At 45.1% G+C, this 23,863-nt stretch overlaps 2 protein-coding genes and 1 long non-coding RNA gene across 5 annotated transcripts; 2 read left to right on the top strand and 1 right to left on the bottom strand.

Moving 5' to 3' along the window:
• Positions 1–2,071: 2,071 nt before the first annotated feature.
• Spag11a (sperm associated antigen 11A) lies at positions 2,072–3,813 on the top strand. Its single transcript, NM_145087.2, has 2 exons — positions 2,072–2,179; positions 3,540–3,813. Exons 1-2 carry the CDS (start codon positions 2,125–2,127, stop codon positions 3,689–3,691), a joined length of 207 nt encoding a protein of 68 aa, NP_659555.1. The 5' UTR covers positions 2,072–2,124; the 3' UTR covers positions 3,692–3,813.
• A 2,245-nt stretch (positions 3,814–6,058) lies between these two features.
• LOC134482415 (uncharacterized) lies at positions 6,059–20,470 on the bottom strand. The gene is made up of 2 exons (XR_010058485.1): positions 20,346–20,470; positions 6,059–6,927 (listed from the first exon to the last, which is right to left on the bottom strand). It is a non-coding gene; the product is annotated as an uncharacterized LOC134482415 (long non-coding RNA).
• On the top strand, positions 18,900–22,676 carry Defb14 (defensin beta 14). Of its 3 annotated transcripts, none has more exons than XM_006253372.4 (3): positions 18,900–19,836; positions 21,662–21,772; positions 22,428–22,676. In XM_006253372.4, exons 2-3 carry the CDS (start codon positions 21,715–21,717, stop codon positions 22,571–22,573), a joined length of 204 nt encoding a protein of 67 aa, XP_006253434.1. In that variant the 5' UTR covers positions 18,900–19,836; positions 21,662–21,714; the 3' UTR covers positions 22,574–22,676. The 3 variants fall into 3 exon arrangements, with proteins under 3 accessions (XP_006253434.1, XP_017455730.1, NP_001032593.1); XM_017600241.3 differs by lacking the exon at positions 18,900–19,836 and adding an exon at positions 20,484–20,602; NM_001037504.2 differs by lacking the exon at positions 18,900–19,836 and having other exon boundaries at positions 21,688–21,772.
• The last annotated feature ends 1,187 nt before the right edge of the window (positions 22,677–23,863 follow it).

Here is a 23,863-nt window from a genome sequence, read left to right as displayed (position 1 = left end):
GCACACGTTTGCTTTCCAATTCCTTCAGTGTCTTAATAATAGGAAAGCTCTCATATTTGGTTTCCCCAATAATAGCCTCTCACCTTTATTTTGTAGAGTTTATTGGTTTCCTATGCATTTATTTAAGTTCTGTGTCTGTTGTCAAAAAGGCCAGCTCATGTGGAGGATGCTGGGCTGTAAAGAGCCAAGTTCAGTTTGTTCCAACACGTGTCGTAGTTATCAGTCTGATCTTCACACATGTATAGAGCTCATATCTGTTTTACATCCTTAATTCCTAAGTATCACTTAGGGTGATGATTCATTTTATTTTCATGGTTAATTGAGGACACAGAATCAAGTTCACAGTCCCATTCACCCCAAAGCTATATTTTCATTGGCATTTTTGGTTTTCTTTTCTTCATATTTTTAAATCAGTTCTTTGAAATTCTCGCCCAATTTGTTTTGATCCTAGTCGGCAACTTTCGACAGAAAGGGCTGTGACTCAGGGACCGATTGCTGGGGTCCTCAGACTTTGATCATCGTTTATAGAGCTGGAGATGTCTGACGGACACTTTGTCCTCTCTGCGGAGGGAACTCGCTGTTCAGTTACACAGTAACTTGGGCATCATGCCTGACCCCTCTTTTTCAAAGCCCTCTTTTGCTCAGGCTGGAGGTCAGTATGTGTGTTGTAGACTAGTTAGTTGGGGTGGAAGTCAGCTGACAGGGACGTTATGAAGCTGTTAAAAAATGAGAAAGCTTTCCATGATCTTACTTAAAACATCTCTCCAATATATGCCAAGACCAGAATGTATATATGAACATATTACTTTAGTGCCACTTACAGAGACATTGATGAAGGAAGGGTTCTTGACTACAGCATGGAGACCTTAGCTGTGTTGACACCACTGAATAAAGTGTCTTCCTGTCTTCCAGCAACTGTTGACTGCATATAAATCCTCAGAGAGGGGCTAGGCCTCGAGCCCCTCCCCTTTTCCTTGGCAGGATGTTGTCCAGCCTACACTTGTGCAGGTAACCCCAGCCACTGGGAATCAAGAACAAAGCCTTTTCAGCTTTTATTAGAATCTTAAGAGAAGTGAATCCAATTGACCAGAGACTAAAATAGGGACAAGGTGACCAGCTGCACCAACTATGTGTTTCAGACTCAGAAAACCTTCATGAGAGATCTGCCCTCGATTCTACTTCAGGACGCCCTTTCTAAAGATTGCTTTCTGTCTCCAAAATCCAACTGGGGTCTTCATTCTGTGCCCACAAAGTCCTACACCTCTCCCTCTAGATACATGTCAGCACAGCTCCACATCCCTGGCGGGTCCCTGGCCCTTCCAACTGACTTCTTCAAGTGGGGAGAACCTTGACAGGTATGAGATACGGACAATGTGGACAATATCTAGCTTCTGATAGTTTGGCTTTGTAAATTTGTGAGTTTGGTGTGCTCTAGCCAGCTTTCCGTCTACTTTGCATGCCTGTGGTGTGGCTGTCTTCGTCACGCTCTCCTGTTCTCGTCGCTGTGTGGGAGATTACCGATTGTTTCACGGTGTTGTAATGGGCCACTTAGAATTTGACTAGAGACTATGCTGAGTAACAAACACTACACCCAATGCTCTTCTACACCCTCTCAGGTTCACACGGGACTTTGTTTCTTTGGGCAGGTTATCTAGGTGTGGCTTCTGGCCACACTCTTTGTGGTGTTCTCCACTGAGGTGGCTCCTGGCCAGTTGAATACTTTGAAAGCCAAGGACACATGTTTTATAGAGTTGGGTCTCTGTCACCCACTATCTTACTACATTGCAACATGACTTGGTGCAATGTAGCCAGTCCCCAACGTCCCCAATGTCCCCAATGTCACCAATGTCCCCAGTGGTAATTTCTTTCCTTTCAGGTTTCACATGCTACATTGGCCAACCTCTGCCTCTGGGGAATGCCACAATGCCTGTCTATTTTTAGGCAAAAAAAGAGAAAAATCACCTGGTACCATCTGCCCACAGCCTAGCTCAGTAGAGCAGATAAATATACTCACTCCTGAGTAGCATTCTCCAAAACTATAAAGGTTCTGTGTTTGTCCCTTCCCACCTGTCACCCAGTCATCAGTCACATCTGCTTTCCTGCACAGAGAGAGCGCCATAAAACATGAAGGTTTTGTTACTCTTTGCTGTTTTCTTCTGCTTGGTCCAAAGAAACTCAGGTAAATGTCTTCTGAGTAGCCCTGGAGAAGGCAGGATGCCCTTTTAGGTTTGTAGACCACATTGAGGTGTGTCCAGGTATCAACATTGGGCACAGATGGTGGGCCACTCTGGGGCTCAGGGTCGGACCACTTTCCTAACGAAGAGGTTTTATTTTGATTTTTTTTTGTTTGTTCATTTGTCAAGAGTTGCAAATTTTACAGCACGGAGACACAGAGGCCTATATTCTCCATTGTGAATAAGAAGGTCTGATTGTAACTTGAGAGTTTATTCAGGACAGAATTACAGCCGTACCTGTGTCAAAAGTGTAATTTTACTGCCTCGCTGTGAGCAGAGAAGGTGTTCACATTTATGCCCCTTCCCTACCCATTACATCCACAGAACACCAGATGTATGCTTTAAATGAATTTTCAAATGAGAGAAAAATAGGTTCCTTTAAGAAAGCTAGAGTCCAGGTCCTGAAGCCTTGAATTGCTGGCAGTTCTGTCAAGGTGGACTACACCCACATCTCCATGAACCTTCCCAACCATGGTAAACCGGATGAACACAGTATCACAAATCAGTCCCCAGCTGAAGTCCGGCTATTGCAGGAGACCAGTTTCCTAAATGTTACAGGCATAGGTTGGGCCGCTGTTGCTTTTTAACACAGGGTGTGCAACATTGTTAAAAAGGTTTTTTTTAACCATCTCTTTCCCATGGTGCTTTCTTTTGGGGGACTCTAGTTGTTTTTGTTTTGTTTTATTGTTTTACTTAGAAGGACACACAAGACACATTGTTATCTTTCTTCTTCTTATTGTAGTCATAAGAGTGAAAACCCAACCATGAGCTGAGACAGACCCGCTCCTAACTTTTCTATGGCCTGAGACCCAGCTCCTGTTATTCTGTTCTGTTTTCTTTTTCTTTTTTAATTTATTTATTTTATGTATGTGAGTACAGTGTCACTGTCTTCAGACACACCAGAAGAGGGTGTCAGATCCCATTACAGATGGTTGTGAGCCACCATGTGGTTGCTGGGAATTGAACTCGGGACCTCTGGAAGAGCAGTCAGTGCTCTTAACCGCTGAGCCATCTTTCCAGCCCCTGTTCTGTTTTCTTAAATACCACTCCCCCACTCCACAATGTACCTCTATCTCTGGGCAGCTGCAGAGCCCTGGCCTGCAATGGGCTAGGTGACTTCACACTCAGTCTGTCATGCCATCCCCGAAACACCACGAGATATAAATGGTTGCTATTGAAAGCTAAGGAGGAAAATCTCAGTGACGCCGAAACTCTGGAAGAGTGGAGCAGATTCTTCGAGAGGGGCTGGGGGCTGGGGGCTGGGGGCTGGAGCCACTGTTTTATCTCAGTCTGTTGTTTCCACAGGGGACATACCACCTGGAATCAGAAACACCGTGTGCTTCATGCAGCGGGGCCACTGTAGGCTCTTCATGTGCCGTTCTGGGGAGAGAAAGGGGGATATTTGCTCTGACCCCTGGAACAGATGCTGCGTATCCAGTTCCATTAAAAACAGATGATAGAAGACTCATTGGAAGATCTGAGATGTGGGGTGCAAGCTCTTGGAAGCTGGAGACCTGGAAGCACCCCAAAGGCTTTGAGTATGTGTGGCTGATGGTGCGTGCTCAATAAACACTTGCTGAATAAATCTGTCACTGAGGCAAAGGTCCCATGAAAGGATTTTACTGAAAAAAAAAAAAAAGCGTTGATTTGCTATTTATTTTAAAGGACTTTGAGGAGTTCCTGGGTTGTTCTTCATTGCTCTGCTTCACCCTTTCTTCTTTATAAGTAACATCTCCTACACACTCGGAGAGGGTAGAGCAGAAACCGAGCTCAGCTCTCAATGCTGTTTTCAAAGGGATGGCTGGCTCACTGGCCTTGTGTCCTCTCAAACTCAGTGCGAGCTTCTCTTCCCTGCTCCCTTTCCTGAGTCTTCTCACGCTGTAATGCTTTAACACTTTGTTGCGTTTCAGCATTTTCTCTTACGTTATCTCAATTGAGTAACATGGTGACCTTGCCGTCTCATAGAGAATATAATAAGGTTTAAACACGGCCATTCCGGGGATTTAAGAAGAATGAAAACAAATAAACAAACAAACGAAAACTAGTGAGGCCAATCAAATTGCCACAAATCAGAAATTTATGGATTCTTGATGTGCCTGTAAGAGTGTTCATTCTGTTACTTTTATCTTTAAATGTTTAATTTGTGTGTGTGTGTGTGTGTGTGTGTGTGTGTGTGTGTGTGTGTGTGAACACCTGCTCATACCATGTGCATATATGGAGGCAAGAAGATTTGGGGATGAGTTTCCTCCTTCCTCCATGGGTGCTGGGCCGGAACTCCTATCACCAGACCTCCACAGCCAAGGGTTTCCTTGGCTGACCCACCTCGTCGGGCCCACTCTGCTATTTTAAAAGAACACACTGCTGAACACCTAAAGCTCTGCAAGGCCCACGGTGTGGAATTCCCTAACATCGAGGAGTTTGCTGTTCGTCTCTGCAGGCCGTTCTGCTGTGGGGGCGGGTACCTAAGAATTAATGAAGTGAGTTAATGAAGGCGAGGGATGCAGAGGCTCACTGAGGGAAACGTGCTGGTGCATCAGAGATCACGTCAAGCTTTCTCTAGATGAGCACATAAAAATCCTTTCTTTCTGTGTTTCCGGTTACTGCTTAAATCTACTTTGCTGCTTATGAACCAGTGGAAACTCCTTCCCGGTTCCCTCCCGGATTCTCATACCTAGTGACAACACTCGACATTCTGGCTTAACCACCCTTCAGCCTCTTCTCAGTGTATTCGTTATTTATTTTTTCTAAATATAATCCCTGGAACTGCACAGAAGGAAGCCTCCGTCAGACAACAGCATCTCCCCATAGAGAGTAGAACACGTGAACGCCTGTCTGGGGAGGGCGCTGGCTCCAGGTTCAGCCTCTGCTCTGAGGTAGTGAAACTCCTGTCCACAGCAGGAGAGTTGCCTCTCCAAGCTCAATGGAACTGTGTCAACAATAAACCGGAAGTGGTAACCAGCGGTGAGATCAGAGGAGGATCAGGAGCCTGGTTTCTCCCTCCTCCCTCCCAGCGGAGGCCGGTGGTGGTGGTGGTGGTGGTGGTGGTGGTGGTGGTGGTGGTGGTGGTGGTGGTGGTGGTGGTGGTGGGTGTTCCTGATCTATGCTTTCTCAAGCTTAGAAGAAGCTGGGCTAGAAATCCGAGGTCCCAGCACAGGACACTGTCAACTTTTAGGGCAGAATGCCACTTCCCTAGCAGCTCTGGGTGGGAATTTCCACAAGTAGTGATGAGAAAAACTTCCCCTTCTCCTCGTTCCACCACACATCCTAAACACGCAGCAAGAGCAGTTGAGAGCCAGGCCAGAAGGATTTCATAAAGTCATATTACATACTCACACCGTAGACTGTGTTACTCACTGGACAACACGTTTTATTTTTCTGGACACTTTTTCATGTAGTTCAGGCTGGCCTTGGACTCCTGATCTTCCTGTGTCCACCAACCAAGAGCTGGGGCTACAAGTCTGTACCACTACACCGGGATTATTCAGTACTGGACACTGTTCGATCCCTACAGATGCTACGTAAACATTCTACTGTGAAAGGTGCCCCTGGACTCCGAAGGGTTCCGTTTAGTCTGCCTAATGAGCGCCAAGGACAGCATTCACTCCTCTTCTCCACCATACGTTCTGTCGTATTATTAAACGAAAGCATATTTGGGCCTCAACAGTCCTCCTGGCCTAGTACGAATGCTGACTGTCTTTAGAGACCACAAAAACAAAACACAAAACAAAACAAAACAACACAACCAAACCTGATGCTGGTGGACCACCCGTCGATACCAATAATAGCCACAAGAGGGCGCGCCGCCACTGCTAATCCCCGAAGGGTTTTAGTTTTGGTTTTAATTTTATTTATTTTCTCCACTGAAGCTGGTCCCGTGGTGAAGGAAAATCCCAGGGATTTTTGCAGGATTCAGAAATAATTTCACTTTCTAGCCTAGATTTCTTAGTACTAACTGTACTGTCTTTATCTCTGGGCTACACAGGTTAGCCATTTACTCTAGGCCACTCTAGGGAATGAGAAAGAATTCAGTTCGGACTGATCCATTGGGATATTTATTAAAGCCTCCCATTTAATATCCTGTTTGAGAGTAGTGTCCAGCCAAATCTGCAGATAACAAATTGAGAGTCCATCTGTGTCCCGTGGCTAACCTTCAGGGGTTGTGAGCCTAGCAGCGTCCTTCACCTAAATTCCTGAGTCATCGGGGTGGCTGGCGTCCAGGTGAATCTGCCAGGTACTCGAGCTTCTGGGAGACACCCAGTGTGTGTCAGCTCACACTAGACTATAGGTTGCTCCGTGGGTGACTCCGTTGGAGGCTGTCATGTGTCCTGCCCACAAGGAAGCGTGCTTGCTTCAGCCGAGCCTGACAATTCACAGAGCGCTCTTCCCGTCAGCAGAGCGTCCATGGGTGGTGGTTTCCGTATGACCCACAGGGAACAAAAGCCATCAGTGTGGGGACCTGGCAGGTTCCCTGGCCTCCAGCCACTCTGATGACTCGGGAATTTAGAGACCCATTCACTGTCTGTGGACTGACAAAGATTTGCTTCCCCTCGGAGGGAAGAAAATGGCAGAGGACTGTGGAGGACCTCCTAGCTTCCAGAGACTTGAATTCCTTTGAAAGAGAAGTGTGTGGTCTTGCTGAACCAGATTCTATGCAGCGGAAGACTTTTGTAGGCCTGTTGTGTGGAGACAGTTCCTAAAACAGAAAAAAAAAATCCGTCTTGATGTTTTGAGACGTGAAGAAGCTCAGATCTGAACTGTCAGAGACTTTCAGTGTGACCGTATTAAAGTGTGTGTTGAAATCAATTTAACACACCTCATATTTTTCACCATCGGAACGCAGCGCACCCGTTCATTTCTGTGCTCTCTCTAGTCTTCCCCTTACACTGGCTGAGCCAGGTAGCTGCAACAGGTGACAATAAAATCTAAACCTTTTAGCTCTTTGCAGGACAAAAAACGGACATAGCTTGAGATGTGTGACTTGTAACTGGACAAGCTGGTGCTCAGGACATATAGTTGAGTTGATATTCTACGCTTTCTGTATGGTTAAGGGCAGAATCCCAGTTTGAATCTCACTATTACTGGAGAGAATGCACTTGTCTAAACCAACTCACAACACCCCCTACACACACACACACACACACACACACACACACACACACACAGACACGTATACACAGAGACTCACAGACACACACACACACAGACACGTATACACAGAGACACACAGACACACATACACAGACACGTATACACAGAGACACACAGACACACAGACACACACACATACACACACAGACACACAGACACACAGACAGACAGACAGACAGACAGACACACACACACACACACACACACACACACACGGAACCAGGAAAGAAGGAAAGAAGGACAGAAGGACAGAAAGAAAGACATATATATATAATTATGACCCTTTGGAGGTCAATGGTGGACTTAGATGGACAGCCCCTCGTGACATATTTTCTCATGAAATATAGGGATTGTGGTGTCTGTGTACAACGTGTATAATGTGTACTCTTTCTCTCCAGAGATTTTTCATTTCATTTTATTTTTTAAATTATTTTTACAAGTAAATATATTTTTTATTGGCTTTTTTATTTCTTTACATTTCAAATGTTATGCCTTTTCCCAGTTTCCCCTCTGCAAACTCCCTCCCCCCTCCTCATGCTTCTATGAGGATGCTCCTCCCCCACCCTCCCACCCCCACCTTATTGCCTTGGCATTCCCCTACACGGGGGGCATCGAGCCTTCACAGGACCAAGGGCCTCCCCTCCCACTGGTGCCCAATAAGGCCATCCTCTGCTCATATGCTGCTGGAGCCATGTGTCCTCTTTGGTTGGTGGTTTAGTCCCTGGTCTGGTTGGTTGATATTGTTGTTCTTCCTATGGGGTTGCAAACCCCTTCAGCTCCTTCAGTCCTTTCTCTAACTCCTCCATTAGGGTCCCCATGCTCAGTCCAGTGCTTGGCTTCGAGCATCCGCCTCTGTATCTGTCATGCTCTGGCAGAGCCTCTCAGGAGACAGCTATATCAGGCTCCTGTCAGCAAGAACGTCTTGGCATCCACAATACTGTCTAGGTTTGGTGTTTGTATATGGGATGGATCCCCAGGTTGGGCCAGTCTCTGGATGGCCTTTCCTTCATATTCTGCTCCACACTTTGTCCCCGTATTTCCTTTAGGCAGGAGCATTCTGGGTAGAGATGAGTGGGTAGCCCCATGCCCCAACCGGAGGCCTTGCCTCACTCTGGATTTGGTCTCTATAGGTTCTCCCTCCCCTTTGTTGGGCATTTTAACTAATCTCATCCCTGTTGGGTTCTGGGAGCCTCTTGCTCTCCTGCATCTGGGACTTGCTGATGCCTACTTCCAGTTCCCCACCCTCTATTGCTACACACCTCTGTCCAATTTCCTGACCCTCTGTACATTGTCCCCATCTCCTTCCACACCTGATCCTGCCCCCTTCCCCCTTCCTCCCAAGTCCCCCCCACCTTCTACCTCCTGTGAGTATTTTGTTCCCCTCCTTAGAAGGACTGAAACATCCCAGATGGTGATTGTATAATCTTTGGGGGCAAAACATTAGTGGAAGACTGTGAACTGCGAATTCTGTTTCATATATGTGCCTGACTCTGAGGACAGATGAGTCAGCCGCAGATCCCAGGGACAGGGAGATGGCTGTCTCAGTCAGGAAAGCAGTTCACGCTGCATTAAGGGAGCAGCCTGCTGTAGCTCTTTGGTGGGTGTATGTGAAAAGACCTTGGTATTTCTGCCATACTGCGGGTGTTTCTGGATTTGCAAGGCTGGAAGTGAGTCTGGGAAGTCACCTCAAGATGCTTCCGAGTAAGAGCCAAGGAACTCTTGCCCTATCCTGGAAGACAAGAGGGAAACAAACAGGTCACAAGGTGGCACGGGAACACTGGAGAATTTCTCCAGTTACTGCCTGGCAGCAGGAGTGGTTGGCAAGTGATTTTAACCCAACCCCCCCCCCCCCCCCCCCCGTACTCACACAAGCAGCCATCTTGTGAGCTTTCAAAGAGGGCTTGAGCCAGTTGCTTGAAAGTCTCTATTTAACAACACAGAGGAACTGAAGCACAGACCCTCTGGCTTATGCCTGCTACAGGTGTGGAGGCAATGGGGAGCACAGGCAAGAAGGGCATGGTCCCTTGTGTCTCTCACGTCTTGGGGTTCCCTAAGTATCCATTTCAGCAGTTATACATAAGTTCCCCTTCAGTTTTCTTTTTTTCAGTTCTTTAAGCAGCTCAAAACATTTTTAGATTTCTTAACTTTCCATACTGTTTATTACCCAGATTTTGTGCCTCTGTTTCCCACGCCCACTGTACTCCCTAACTTCACAATGCATTGGCCAGACAGCCTCCTTAACCTCCTTCCTCCGTGGTGGCATATACCATAAGCAGCTATCTACCACCTTGGCCCAGTTGCCACCTAAATTGGGCAATGTTTTATATTTTTGGGCAGAAGAAAGAAAGGGAAGCAGAGAAGGAGATGCAAGAAAGAAAGGAGGAGAGGGGAGGAGAGGGAAAGGCAGAGAAAGGGAGAAGAGAGGAAAGGAAGTGAGGAAGAAAAGAAACAATGGGAGTTACACACACACACGCGCGCGCGCACGCACGCACGAACATGCACATGCACATGCGCGCGCGCACACACACACACACTGTACACACACCAGACTGGCATCCAGATAGACAAGACCGTCCAGAACATGGGAGGGGTCAAGAAGAGCCGGTTGTCCTTCCTGTGTTCTTGTTGGCTCATTCCCCAGCAGCAGGATGAGGGAACGTAAGAAAGAAGTAATGACTACCAGACCAGATGGCAGGGCAGCCAATGGGAGGGAGGAACAGCTAAGGAGGAAATGCTCCTAGTCTCTGGTGGACCAGGGTACAGGTTACTATGGAAGTCCTCGAAGGAAACATCTCTGGGTCATCGTGTTCCTCTGCCTTCTTCCTCCGTAGAGGAAGTATCTCTCCTTCCCACTCCTTTCCCACGCGTGCCACCCCCTAAGGTGAGGAAAGCCCTGTGGATGGTAGCAACCTGGACACAGATGAGCACCGTGAGACAGTGTACATCCGGGCCTTTCCCAGTGGAGGGAAGGTATTGATGAGTCAAGCCAGGGCTTCCTGGAATCCACATTTGCCAAACCAGTTGGAAGCCGAGAGTCATGATGACTCCCTCAGTTGGCTGCTCTGTAATGCTTGAGGCTAGGTGCGGCGCACGTCACAGCCGAGCATAAACATAGGAACCAGAAAGTGCCTCGTTTCACTGTGGCCCTCCCCGCGGTGTCACGGGGAGGAGGCTGGAAGGACAACGATTCTTCCTGTCAGTTACTAGGCAAGGCTTGTCTGTCCACCACTCAGGTGTCCTCACCCTCTAGGTATCAACGTCCTCCAATGCTACGATGCTCATCCTATCTTTGGGGCTTTGAAAATTACTATTATTCCCAGTGCCCTTCACTGGGATCTGACCTATGCAACAGGTGTGGCTCAGGTCCTCAAACTCCCTAACACGCCTGCCCGGGACACGTCAGGTACAAACAGAAATGTCTCCAGTCTTTCCTTAGAGACAGTAAAATGCTGAAGTCAAGCATATTTACAATTTCTTTGGATTCTAAAAGAAAATACTCCTGCCCGAGCCCTCTGACAGGCTGGTTTTCCAAGTGGTGTCTAAATGGGTCCCAGGCTCCGTCTCTTACCCCAAAGCTATCCTCCTGCTCCATTTTCTTTCTCCCATTTACTCCAGGAAATTCCACTTCTGACTCTATTCAGGAGTGACTCTCTGAAGACTCTTTTAAATGACCAGACTGTACCACTCTCCACGGAGAGCAGCAGGACAGTTGTGGGTGTATAGCCTGGGTCAGGGAGGATGAGCATGATGCAACTGAGATTTCGATGGCACTCTGATAGAATAGCATTGGTCCAACACCGCAGGCTCCCTCCTATGTGCTTTCTGGCTAATCTCATCTCTTTATATCATTCATATTCATGCTGGGCAGACTGTATCACTCTTCAGGATGGGTGCTTGCCTTTCAGGGTAGTGCAGTTGTAATGAGGATGGCGATGACGAGGGAATAGTTCCCTCACTGCTAAGCCATTCCTCATTTCCCAGAGCCTGGAAAATGTCCTTGGTATCTTCCTCATTCCACCTTAAATCTGCAGGGACACTTAAGACACACTGTTTGGGATGATCAAAATGTGAATGCTTCACTCCTTCTTTAAATGAGGAAAAAGAATACCCTTGGCAGGGAAGGGAGAGGCAAAGATTAAAACAGAGACTGAAGGAACACCCATTCAGAGCCTGCCCCACATGTGGCCCATACATATACAGCCACCCAATTAGACAAGATGGATGAAGCAAAGAAGTGCAGACCGACAGGAGCCGGATGTAGATCGCTCCTGAGAGACACAGCCAGAATACAGCAAATATAGAGGCGAATGCCAGCAGCAAACCACTGAACTGAGAATAGGTCCCCTATTGAAGGAATCAGAGAAAGAACTGGAAGAGCTTGAAGGGGCTCGAGACCCCAAAAGTACAACAATGCCAAGCAACCAGAGCTTCCAGGGACTAAGCCACTACCTAAAGACTATACATGGACTGACCCTGGACTCTGACCCCATAGGTAGCAATGAATATCCTAGTAAGAGCACCAGTGGAAGGGGAAGCCCTGGGTCCTGCTAAGACTGAACCCACAGTGAACTAGTCTATGGGGGGAGGGCGGCAATGGGGGGAGGGTTGGGAGGGGAATACCCATAAGGAAGGGGAGGGGGGAGGGGGATGTTTGCCCGGAAACCGGGAAAGGGAATAACACTCGAAATGTATATAAGAAATACTCAAGTTAATAAAAAAAAAAAAGACACACTGTTTGTTCTCTCCTTGTATTTGAGGTGGTGACGTTGATTTGTCCGGTTAGGAGTCAGTGAAATGGTTGCATCTCCCCAGGGGAAGGTGAACAGAGGTAATTTCAGACATTCATAAAACAGTAAATAAAATGTAGGGCATGAAAAACAATCTAACACCTTAGTTACATAACTAAATTGAAATAAAATGTGTGGAGAGATAATATATAGAAATAAAAACAAGCGTAAAGGCTTTTTCCCTTTGGGTAGAGCCTGTCTCTTCGTGATAAGGGGAGCTCCGAAGCACCCTCATGCTACTGTTGGTGTGAAAAATGGGCAGAGCTTAAGAAGGATGCCAGATTATCGGTTCCCACCCCACGGATTCTCCTTAAAAGGCAGACCCCAGTAGATTTTTGGAGAAAAGCTAAAACACGGTTTTGCGTGCTGGCATGTCTGAGGGTCTGGGTAACTCATCACTCTGACACACAGAAGACCCCTAGCACTGGGATTGGTTGGTTACAGGCATGTGCCACTCTCCCTACCTTTTATGTGGGTGCTGGGGATTGAACTTAGAACTCAAGCAAGAAAGTTTCAGTGAGGCCAGCACCTGAATAAAGGAACAGAGTACATAGTATGGATATCAGGTGGCAAGGCAACTGAAGCCATCGTGGAAACTGTATGCCAGAGTTCAGCAAGCTACAACCCCAGCAGCTAAGTTCCGATGCCACCTGTTTATGTAGATGCTGCTTTATTGAAACAGAGCCATAAGGGTTGGCTTCTTGCTTCTGATAAATTTTGCATTATACCCGTAAAGCCGAGCAGTCACAATAGAAGTTGTGTGGCCAGCAAAACCTAAAAGCCTTTACTGTCTCGCCTTGGTAGAGAAGACATGCAGATTCCTAGTGGCCGAAATTGCTAAACTGTGAAGAATGCAGAAGACAGGCCATCTCTAGGTTGAGAGGCCAGCATCCAAGATTCCACAGCCTGCCTGCACTTCCGTAAGGGGTTAGCTGTAAGCTCTCAAAACCAGAATTGCTCTGTGGTCTATTGAATATGCGGGGCATGTCCATGTCTTCAGTTCCTAAATCTCTTTCATTCATATTTTACCACTTACAGCCACTGGACTTTCCATTAAGAAGAATGAGCGACTGGAAGGGTGTAAAAACAAAAGGGGAATGCAGGTAGTAAAGGGGGATTTTTAGAATGTGAGTCAGATGGCTTGGCCTCCAAATTTGAGCTCAAAACTATAGTTTCATTCTTCTTGCAATACATATTATAATGCTATCTTCACATCATTTCGGTCAGAAAAAAATGCCTTTAAGTTCAAATTAAAAAGAAAGTTCCAGCTACCACGGTGCTGGGTATATAATCCCAGCTCTGTTGGGTACCAGCCATCATAAACAGTCAATGCATTGCCCCTGCCCGTTACACCATTAGCCAATAAGTTCATTTTAATAACCAGTTCTAATTACATGACTATGTCAGACATCCTATTAAAAATAACCCCTGAGGATATGAATAGGAAAACAAGAAGCAGATGATATGACATATATTATACCTAAGAGATTCTAAAATTTTCATGGGGAAACTTGTAGAAACAGCCAACAATTTCAGCAAAAGAGTAGGGTACAAAATCAGCTTTCATAAATCAGTAAGGAAGAACTTCTCTTGGGGTCTCTCCACTAGACAAAACTGCAGGCAACTAATGACCTCAGAATTAACCTCTCTGAGAGATGCACCTCTTTATGAGTTAATTAAAAAGCAGAGTGGTCAGTCTTGAGACTACATACACACCACCAACAAAAACAGATTCAGAGAGCTGCATTCACGTATGCTGGTGTGCACACATACATAAACACGATACATAGGCACATGTACATAATAATAGCAATAGTCAAATAAAAAGAAGCTGTCAATCTGAGAGCGGGATTCAAGGAAAGGTAGCTTGGAGGAGCTGGAGGTAGGAAGGCCAAGGGGAAAGTTATATAATTCTGTTTCCACTAAAACATTAAAAAATGAATAAAAATAATCTCTGGGGTCCCACCTTTTGCCTTTGAATACATGATTTTCTTGATCCCAGTCCCCAGCCTACTAATGAGTTGACTTCAAGATCATTGTATAAGACAAATTTATGCCTTTAAATCTCCTGCCTTCTTTTGACGGATGTGTACGCTGTTGGCAAAACTTGCTCTATGGTGGGGTCTCTCTAGGGTTGTGTTGTTTAGTGCAGCTAGATGATCTAATCTGAGATAAAAAAGGCACCATTATGCCTCCGTCCCCCTGGGCATGATCCGATCCCTAGTAGATATAAAGAAAAATGTCCTTGGGTCAACCTTTTATAGAATTTGATGTATTATTGATTTCATTCTTAAGGATCAATAGGCCGCCCCTGGGGACTGGATGTGATTTTGGAAACTATGACAGTCATGCCTATATCATTGCTAAGTTTCAAATTCTTAAACTAGTTCGAGCATGTTAAAAGCGGCTGTGACTGCATACAGAAAGACTGTGTAAGACCAAACCAGACAAAAATCTCAGCATGCGCCTGGGAGGCAGTCACTAAGTTCCACCTCGCTATTGGCAGTTGATGGCTACCGGAGGAGGCGTGCCAGTTATCTGCAGGGTTGGGGTACGGAAGAGAATATACGTGCTCCAGTAGATGGCCGTTTATCCATTTAGTGGACTCTGTGACTTTTGAAAAAAGGAACATGAATTATAGTGCGGGGATGGGGACAGAGTTGATCAAAAAACATTCTATGTGAGTGTCATTATCAAACAACAAAAACGGAGGGCATCTTCCTCCTGGCTCTCTCTCTTGGGGTCATGCCTTCTGTTACTATTTGCCAAGTGTCACCCTAATTCTCCTCCTTAAGGGTAGTCTCATCTGTTATGGAGTCCCAGCGGGTATCATGGCTGGCAGGGAAACAAAACTTGAGGAGATGAGAATGAAAACTTGGTACAGCTGGACTTGATCAGTCAAACTGGATCCTATGGTTTAATGCTCTTACGCATTTAAAACACAGTCAAACTTCGGTCTTTCATAGCAAGACTTTTAGGCATAGCTACCAAGAAACTTCCTAGTAAAGTAGCAAAGTGCCTATGAGCTTTACAATAAGAATGAGTTTTATCGGTTGATGAACAGGGCTCAGGGCGAGGGTCGAGGAAGGGAAGATTTGTGATGTGGATGCAAAGTACAGGACGGCTCTCGTAAAGATGGTTTCTATTCACTGAGAGACAGAAGCTCAGGATCAGGGCCTGAACAATGCTCAGAATATTGGAAGATTTAGGAAGGCTGGCTTCAAAGAATAGCAAAAAGATCTCGGGGTTGTCAGACAACATCCACTCCAGCCAACCAGGTGACCAGGCGCCATTCATCTCCTTCCATTGCTTGATTGACATCCTGATTTCTCCAGCGCTTACTGTAAGCAGTGCTCCCTACACTCATCTTCCTGCATCGAGAACAGAAGCCAGGCAGTCTTCATAGCCCTCTTCCTTTCATTACTTCCTTAACTCAAGCTTCTTCCTTCCAAATGACTCCAACTCTCATGTTCATGTGTTTATTGAATTGGCATTGGGATATGACAACTTCTTGATTTGCTTGGTCTTCATTTCTACAACCATCTAGCCCGCCTGCTCTATCTGTTTACCTATAAACTTACCTGATGTATGTAAATATTCTGTGTGATTTTTTTTCATTATCTGATTAAGGTACTGTCATTTACTCCCCCCACCTCTCCCCATTCCAGGAATTAGTTGTTCTTAATAATATTTGTCTTGGAGTATCTGGGGTTTAAAATGTTCCTGAATTTCAAAGAGTAAGGGGAAAAACAGGACTTAAGGCTTTACTTTCTCATACAGATTATCCGAAATGGTTACAAGCAACATACCATATGCACTGTGAAATTGGCAAAAGGTCCGGTTGCCATACAAGCTGTGCTCTGAGTCAGCACACAGTACCAAGGGGTCCCTTTTAATCATGATAGTGGGGTGATTAACACTTGATCTTTCGGACAGGCTGTGAAGATTGTGCAAACCACCATGTAGAAATAGTCATATGGATACAGTAACTGTCTGCATTTGAACAATAAGAAAATAAGAAGGATTTCAAAAAGGGTTTGAAATTCCAGGTTCCATAACCAAGAAAACTGGCAGAGTGCAGGTGTTATTCACACACACACACACACACACACACACACACACACACACACACACACACACACAGAGAGAGAGAGAGAGAGAGAGAGAGAGAGAGAGAGAGAGAGAGAGAGAGAAGAACAAAGGATCTACCACTAGCTGAAGTAAAAGAGAGTCACCAGATACCGAACTGCTGATCATCACTAGGTATGGAATCTAGTCAGAAAAGTTGGAAAACAGTCTCTACCACTGGGTAACAGTCTCTACCATATGCCAATATTGTGAGTGGTAATAAGAGGTGAAGGAGAGGAAAAACCTCATCTCTAATTGAGAGTGTGGAGTATTTTTATCATCTTCTCTAAGCCTTCGTTTACTTATCTGTAAAATACGCACAACTTTATCAAGCTGCTGACTGATTCCAAGGGAATCAAGACATTTATGTTGCTTAGCATTGCATATGGTGTATAAGTGTGTACTTGATAAAGATTGGCAAAGATGACAAGACCCGGAGGAAGGAGAAGAGGATTGCCAAATCCTTAAAGATTGTATCAAGATTGGGGATAGGAGAAAGAGGAGACAGCCCAGTTAGAATTAAAAACAGCAACCAGGGCTGGAGAAAATGGAAAGTGTATTGCTTCAGCACATCAATCTCTGAGGGTTTTCTACCATCCAACTTGGAAATAGTGATGGAATAGTGATGAAATCCCAAATACTGAATACAATTTATGTTTGGTGCTTGTACAGCTTCAGTTCCTGAGGTCCAAGAGAGGGTGCGTTAAATGTTTTCTGGGTGTTGAAGTAGAGGGGTGGCTTCAGGCATGAATATACCCCATAGGTCATATGATGTAAAGAGACCAACTTAGGCAAAAAAATAAAAAATAAAATAAAAGCCACTGGATTGAACATGTAAAAACGCTGTTGAAGTTTACAAGGAAAATTTGGATGGTTTATTAAGACAGATGCCAGGAAAATGTAGGTTTATGGTAGGTAATTGGGTGAGTATGTGGTAAGTTTATGCATATGCTAATTCATAAAGGTCTCTATAGATGCAGAGAGATGGGGAGGGAGGGAATTTAGTGAATAAGCAATGGAGCAAAAGAAGATTATTCTCTGAGACAAACAGAATTAAGAATGAGTAAGAAAATATTTTTTTTGAGCAATATCATATGAGATTTAACTGGGAAACAATGGTGGGCTCTGGCCCCATTACGCTAAACCACATAGGAAGAAACAGTGCTAGGAAATGCAGCCAGGCTGTGGGTGCGTTCAGGACCAGCTGCTTATACTAAGAGTGGGGAATCCTGGGTGCCTGGGCAGGGCTTCCCTGATGTATCTGTTCTTTATGCACACATCAAGGGTCTCTGACATTCACACAGGCTTCTGTATTCCAGAATCTGTCAGTAGGACCCTGTTCCTTCCACTGTTGCAGGAAACACAGGGCATAACCGGCTGCTGCAGCATGAATCTGGGGTTTGTTGTCAGTTCATCTCCCAGGATTTCGAATCATGCACGCCCTATCCCTTTTCTAGGGGGCAGACTTCCACTCTCTCATCTTGATCACAAGTCCTGGCCAGTGAACAAGCAGGAGGCACCAACTTTTAGAAGCCTGTATGTCCCTTTTCGTCTTTTCTCAAAATTGTGCCCTGTGAGTTAACCATTTCCTTACTTCATTAATTCAGGGGGACACTAATTTCTTTCTCCTGATAGAAACAAAATTGAGTGTGCCTATCTGGTCTCTCTACATAGTGTTCACTGGCTTAAGCCTTGACCTCTGGACAACACAGTCTTCAGATTCTACTCCCTGTAGTCCCCGGAGGCCCTATATCTCCGTGCAGTTTTGGTTTTCCCTGTTCTTCCTGTAGTTTCTTGTTCAGGCAATAATAGAAGTTAAGCACAACGCTTTCTGGAAAGACAGCCACGGAGGTCAATTGCCTGACCGGGCAATCTGTGGAGTTGGTGACCTGTGCGAATGTAGCTGAGTTCTATGAATCTTCTCTCTCATTCGAACGCCAAGCAGCGCACGTGTCTGCTAGACGTCAGAGTAGGATGCCGTGGGTGCATGGAAATGCGGAAGGAGGCCCTTACCTTAAGCATAATCTCTGCTCTAGAAAGAACAGAGAAGTTATATCAATGACTTCTCAACAACATAGCTACCCAAACAAGACCTGAAGAAAGGCAACACCAACACACATGCTAACACGCAAGGGAAAAAAATCTCACGGGGATCCAACCTGAGACCAAGAACTACAGGCAATGAAGGAATGCTAAGAGTAGAAGAAAATAGCCTCCCTTGAGTAAAAAGCCCTCAATACCAAGTGCGCCACCCTGAAAGCATCAGTTCTTCAGATTAATGCGTGAACGCTTGTAGAAAAGGATCAGAAGTGATAGTAGAGAGAAACGGCAGTATTCTACCAAGCCTGAGCCTCCTTGACTCCCTGTGAGACTACATCATATGAATGGCATAGACCACATCCTTAACAAGAGCTAGGGGCTCTGCCCTGCCTGTGTAGGGTTGTTATCCCTAACAGAGATTCTTAAGCTGTGAGACTCTTCTCTGGACCATGTCTTTGCTATGAGGACCAGAGGACAGAATGTTCCAGACCCAGTGAATGTTTCTAGGTTGAGTAGAACATCACACGGTGGTCAAGCTCCAATAGTAAATGGATTTTTTCTTTTTTCTTTTTTCTTCTTTCTTTCTTTCTCTCTTTCTCTCTCTCTTTCTTTCTTTCTTTCTTTCTTTCTTTCTTTCTTTCTTTCTTCCTTCCTTCCTTCCTTCCTTCCTTCCTTCCTCCCTTCCTTCCTAAAGATTCACTAGCTAAATTGTGTTCCAGGCTATCTCCTCTGACTTCATGTAAGGAATTATCAGTTAGATAAGAATTTCGTTAACTAAATCAAATACAGACTTGTTTTAAATCTTGGCCACTACTCACCATTTCCCCAAATGCTTGTGCACTTCCCACCTCTGTGATCTTGCTTCTGGGGACAAATCATGCCTGTGTGACTGTCTGCACTGTTACCATAACGTGAGTCCTATGACTCAGGATGAGCCAGGGATCCTTTGTGGTAAATTTTTATCCTTGCTTTGGACACTCCACCCTCACCTTCTCACTCTGCTTCTCTCACCCTGATATAGTGGTTGAAGAATAATATGTGTTCAAAATTCAGGGGTGTTTATGCCATAGAGCCTTTAGTGTGTATCCCTACATACAAGATATAAAACCTCTGAAAAGTCTTTAGTCTGATGATGACACAGACTGTTGGTTCATATAGCCTGGTGTTGTCACAAAACTCAGTTACCCAGTGTGAAACCTCATGCTTTCCCTAATCTGCCTCTGCTATTGTGAGTTCACTTTCCAAATTTGCCTTAAAGAGAAGACAGTATCTTCTAAAGCTTCCAGCCCAGCCAAGATGTCATTGAGAGATATGAGACCACAGGAATACTCAAAGCAGAACAAACAGAACTTGTAAGGGAGTTAACAAGGCAAAGTGACTTCTGTTCCTGATGAACCTCCTCTGAGACAATGGTGGCACCTTAGAACGGCCTCTCAGCCTTCAAGGGCCCATGCCATAGCCAAAGGATCACCTGTGGAATCTGTTTTCCACATGGAAAAGTGAGTTACCTCCACTTTTAGTGGAGTGGTAGGGTGGCCCAGTGACACATGGTTGAGAGCTGGTCATTCTCTGACACCCAGGGTAGTCCCCATGTCTTTCGTAATATACAAGGTATAGTATGCTGCCAAGCCAACACCCAACCCGCTCCACACTCATCTACTTCCTCCATTTCAAAATGTTCCCCACTGTCTCTACAGGCTGTGTCATCGTCAGACCAAAGGCTTTTCGGAGGTTTTGTATCTTGTATGTGGGAATACACACCAAAGGCTTTATGGCTTAAACACTGATATTATTCTTCACCCACTATATCAGGGTGAGAGAGTCAGAGAGAGAAGATGAAGGTGGGGTATCCACTATGTAAGAGGAAAACTAGATTTTAAAGACATTTGTCTATAGCTCCTAAGTATTCCTAAAATATTCCTATATCTACAGATGTGACTTCACTCCTCAGCTTGTCACTAGTTTGTACACTGGTACAGCCTTGTGCTTGAGTATGTGCTATTCTTACCTCTCAGCACCTATGCTATAGTTGAACATCAGCATCAGCTTAGAGGCTGTAGCCCACCTTAAGATCCCTGAGAGAAGAAACCAAGCTCTGTCCTTCTTCCCATTCCAAGTATCCAAGGTATTTGTACGCATTCCATCCTAGAACCAACACACCCAAGACCCTGGATCCACTACAGTTGCATTGACACATTGCAACAGCTGGGATCTCTGCAATGACGTGATCACCTGATTGAATAGATTATCAATGAACATAAAATGGTAATAGGATTCCTCAACATTCATGTGTGTTAGTCAAGAATCTATTGACTCTTCAGCTACTGAGTTGATGCCTAGTTGAATTAACTGAACCCTGGCCTTCTTTAAAAGCCCATGGGTAAAGAATACCTAGAAGTCTTCTTCAGTGTCTTTGTTAGCCTCTCCAGTACTGAAAGAAGATGCATATGTATTACTATGGTTCTCTCTCTCTCTCTCTTTCTCCCTCCATCTCTCTGTCCCTCTGTCCCTCTGTCTCTCTGTCTCTATCTCTCTCTCCCTCCATCTCTCTGTGTCTCTGTCTCTCTCTTTCCTCCCTCCGTCTCTCTGTCCCTCTGTCCCTCTGTCTCTGTATCTCTCTCTCCCTCTGTCTCTCTGTGTCTCTGTCTCTCTGTCTCTCTCTTTCTCCCTCCGTCTCTCTGTCCCTCTGTCCCTCTGTCTCTCTGTCTCTGTATCTCTCTCTCCCTCTGTCTCTCTGTCCCTCTGTCTCTCTGTCTCTGTCTCTGTCTCTCTCTCTCTCAAAATGAAACAACCCAACTCCCGAATCTAGGTAGTTTTCAAACAATGATGAAATACAAGACAGGTTTTACTCCTATAGCAAAGACTTTTCAATACAGTCCAAGTTTCCTCTTGTCTTTACTACCTAAATTCTAGTTCTGTCTCTCAATTCTGAATATGCCCAAAGCTTAATTGATTTGATTCACAGAAGACTCTCAAGTCTCTTTTGGGCTTTTAGATAGCTACAGAAATCACAAGATTGCATTCAAGAGGCAATTCAGTCCCAAGCTACATGTCCTGGGGGCTATTCCTAAAAAGAAATATTTTGTCCATACCAGTTCTATCTGTACCCACAGTCAGAAACTGATCTGGAAATATGCCCAGGGACTCGATGATCTCAAGAGAGTTCCAACAAGCTTGACTACACCCATTAGGCTTGTGAGCTTCTGGGTGTATGGGTGTGTTCTTTGCGGTGAGAGATACTGGACAGACACATCAGGAAATATGTCATACTGTCATCACAGTGACATTACAAGAGTTGTAATCATGGATTACCTTGTTATATAGGTGGAGAGGCACATGTCCTGGCTCAATCTCGGCTTGTTGGGAAGCAGTCAGCTATGAGGCTTCATTATCTGCTATTTGTTTTCCTCATCTTGTTCTTGGTGCCTGCTCCAGGTAAGAGGCGTTGGGAAAGACAGGGTGGGAAGGGTTCATAACATGCAATTTAGTCTGATCTCCTCTGCTCTTCTGGGTGAGCATGAAGTCAGGTGGATTTGTTGAAGGAAAAACAAACATGGCCAATGGTTTCTTCCAACCATAGTCAGTAAGAGCCTTAAAGCAGGCTTCTGCGTCTGTCCTGTAGCACTCTTCAAAGACTAACTGCTGCCACGGATGCCGACCTTCCCCCATCTCATCGCTGGAATAGTATTAATGAGACCAGAGAAAGCTGATGTGAAATTTCAATTCTGACAGAAATGAACAGTTTAGTCTGGTACCCAAGCCCACAGATATCTATTTCAGTGGGCTTTGTGGTTGGAGGCAGAGAGAGAGACACACACTTGGGCTGCTTGGTACTAGGGACGATGGTAGCTTCAATCCTCAGTTCCTATGGGAGGCTTAGAGACCAGGCCACTGTGTGTTCACAGCTGAGGTGAAGCCCAGAGAGACTTTTGTTTGCTTCCTGCTTACATCTCCTTTAACTTTACTTGTGGTTTTATAGGAAAAGAGAAACAAACGCAAAACGAAACTAATTCAGTGATGCCCAGTTTGCTAGACCCAATGCCTTTCTAGCCCTCTTTTCCTAAAGTATTCTTTTCTTTTCCTCTTACAGGGGACACATTCATCCCAAAAAGCCTCCGAAGGTTTTTCTGCAGAGTAAGAGGCGGCCGGTGTGCCATACTCAACTGCCTTGGAAAGGAAGAACAAATAGGTCGATGTTCTAACAGAGGTCAAAAATGCTGCAGAAAGAAGAAGTAGACCCAGATTGGAAACGAGAATGTCGCCACGCAGGGTGAGGGTGGGGGAGGTCCTCCCAGAGATGTATTTATATATATGTAAATTTAAAAAACCAGTAGCTTAATCTCTGTGAACATTCTGCTCATTACTAATATAGGCAACTAAGGAAGTCACTAAACTCAGTCTGATTTGAATGAAGCACCATCTCTGCAAGGTCCACAAGATACCTAAGCTCATTTCCCAGGGCCAAGGATAGCATAGGATGTGTGTGCATGTGTGTGCACGTGTGCATGTGTGTGTGCATGTTTACATGTGTGTGTGCTCACATGCATGTGTGTATGTGTGCATGTGTGCGTGTGTGTGCATGTGTGTGCATGTGTGTGTGCAAGTGTTTGCATGAGTGTACATGTGTGTAACATGTATATGAATATGTGTGGATATATGGAATATACATGCACACAGACAATCTATAATTTGTACATTTTATACTCCATTGAAAGTGGAGTTATTATCTCTTAAAATACCTCCTTTCGGTCTTACTATAGATATTTTTAACTTTCTGGACTTCTCCTCAGGTGCATCTTCCTGAAACTAAAATGTTGGTTCTCCCCAGGTCATCCTTTAACCCCTTCTGAAACTTTTGCTAGAGAAACGGGATTTCCTGCTGCTCTGGCCTTTACTCGGGTGCTTCCTGCCTACACACTCTATCCACACATTTCTCAACTATAGTGTACCCCAGGAACTGTCTTACAGTCTCTTCTTACTCAAAACAGCAAGCTTCCCAAATAGGAGTAGTCTTTCCCTAGATGTGCTTGCCACAGAGTCTGATTAAGTCCTCTATCTACGACTCTTGCTTTTTTTTTTTCCAAGATGATTTTATTGATTATTTGGGAATTTCACATTATGTACCATAACCATACTCACTTCCCAGTCCTCTAGGGTTTGTCCTGCACCCTTGTGATTCCCCCAAAAAAAGATAAAGAAGGAGAAAGAGGAGGAGGAACATGGTGAAACTCCCAGTATCCACACTTTTAAAGAAAAATAAGTCTGCCACCACTCACGCTCCCACCAGAAGCCTTCAGTTGTTTTTGATCTGTGGACATTCACAGATGGCCACCTTCCACACTTTGTTGTATGATTCTTAATTCCTAACAACGTGGCCTTGATTCCATTTCTAAACATTTAGTGCCTTGACCGAGCAACTGGTTAACAAGCAAGGTCTGAGTGGAAGGACATTCATACAGCTGAGAGATGATTCCACTTTGCTGCCCTCTAGATGTTGAGACAGTGATTCAGGTACACCCAGTCAGT

This window comes from Rattus norvegicus, chromosome 16 (genome assembly GCF_036323735.1).
Source record: "Rattus norvegicus strain BN/NHsdMcwi chromosome 16, GRCr8, whole genome shotgun sequence".
Taxonomy (NCBI): Eukaryota; Metazoa; Chordata; class Mammalia; order Rodentia; family Muridae; genus Rattus; species Rattus norvegicus.
Note: the sequence above shows the minus strand (reverse complement) of the source record. Positions and strands in the feature narration are given on the sequence as shown.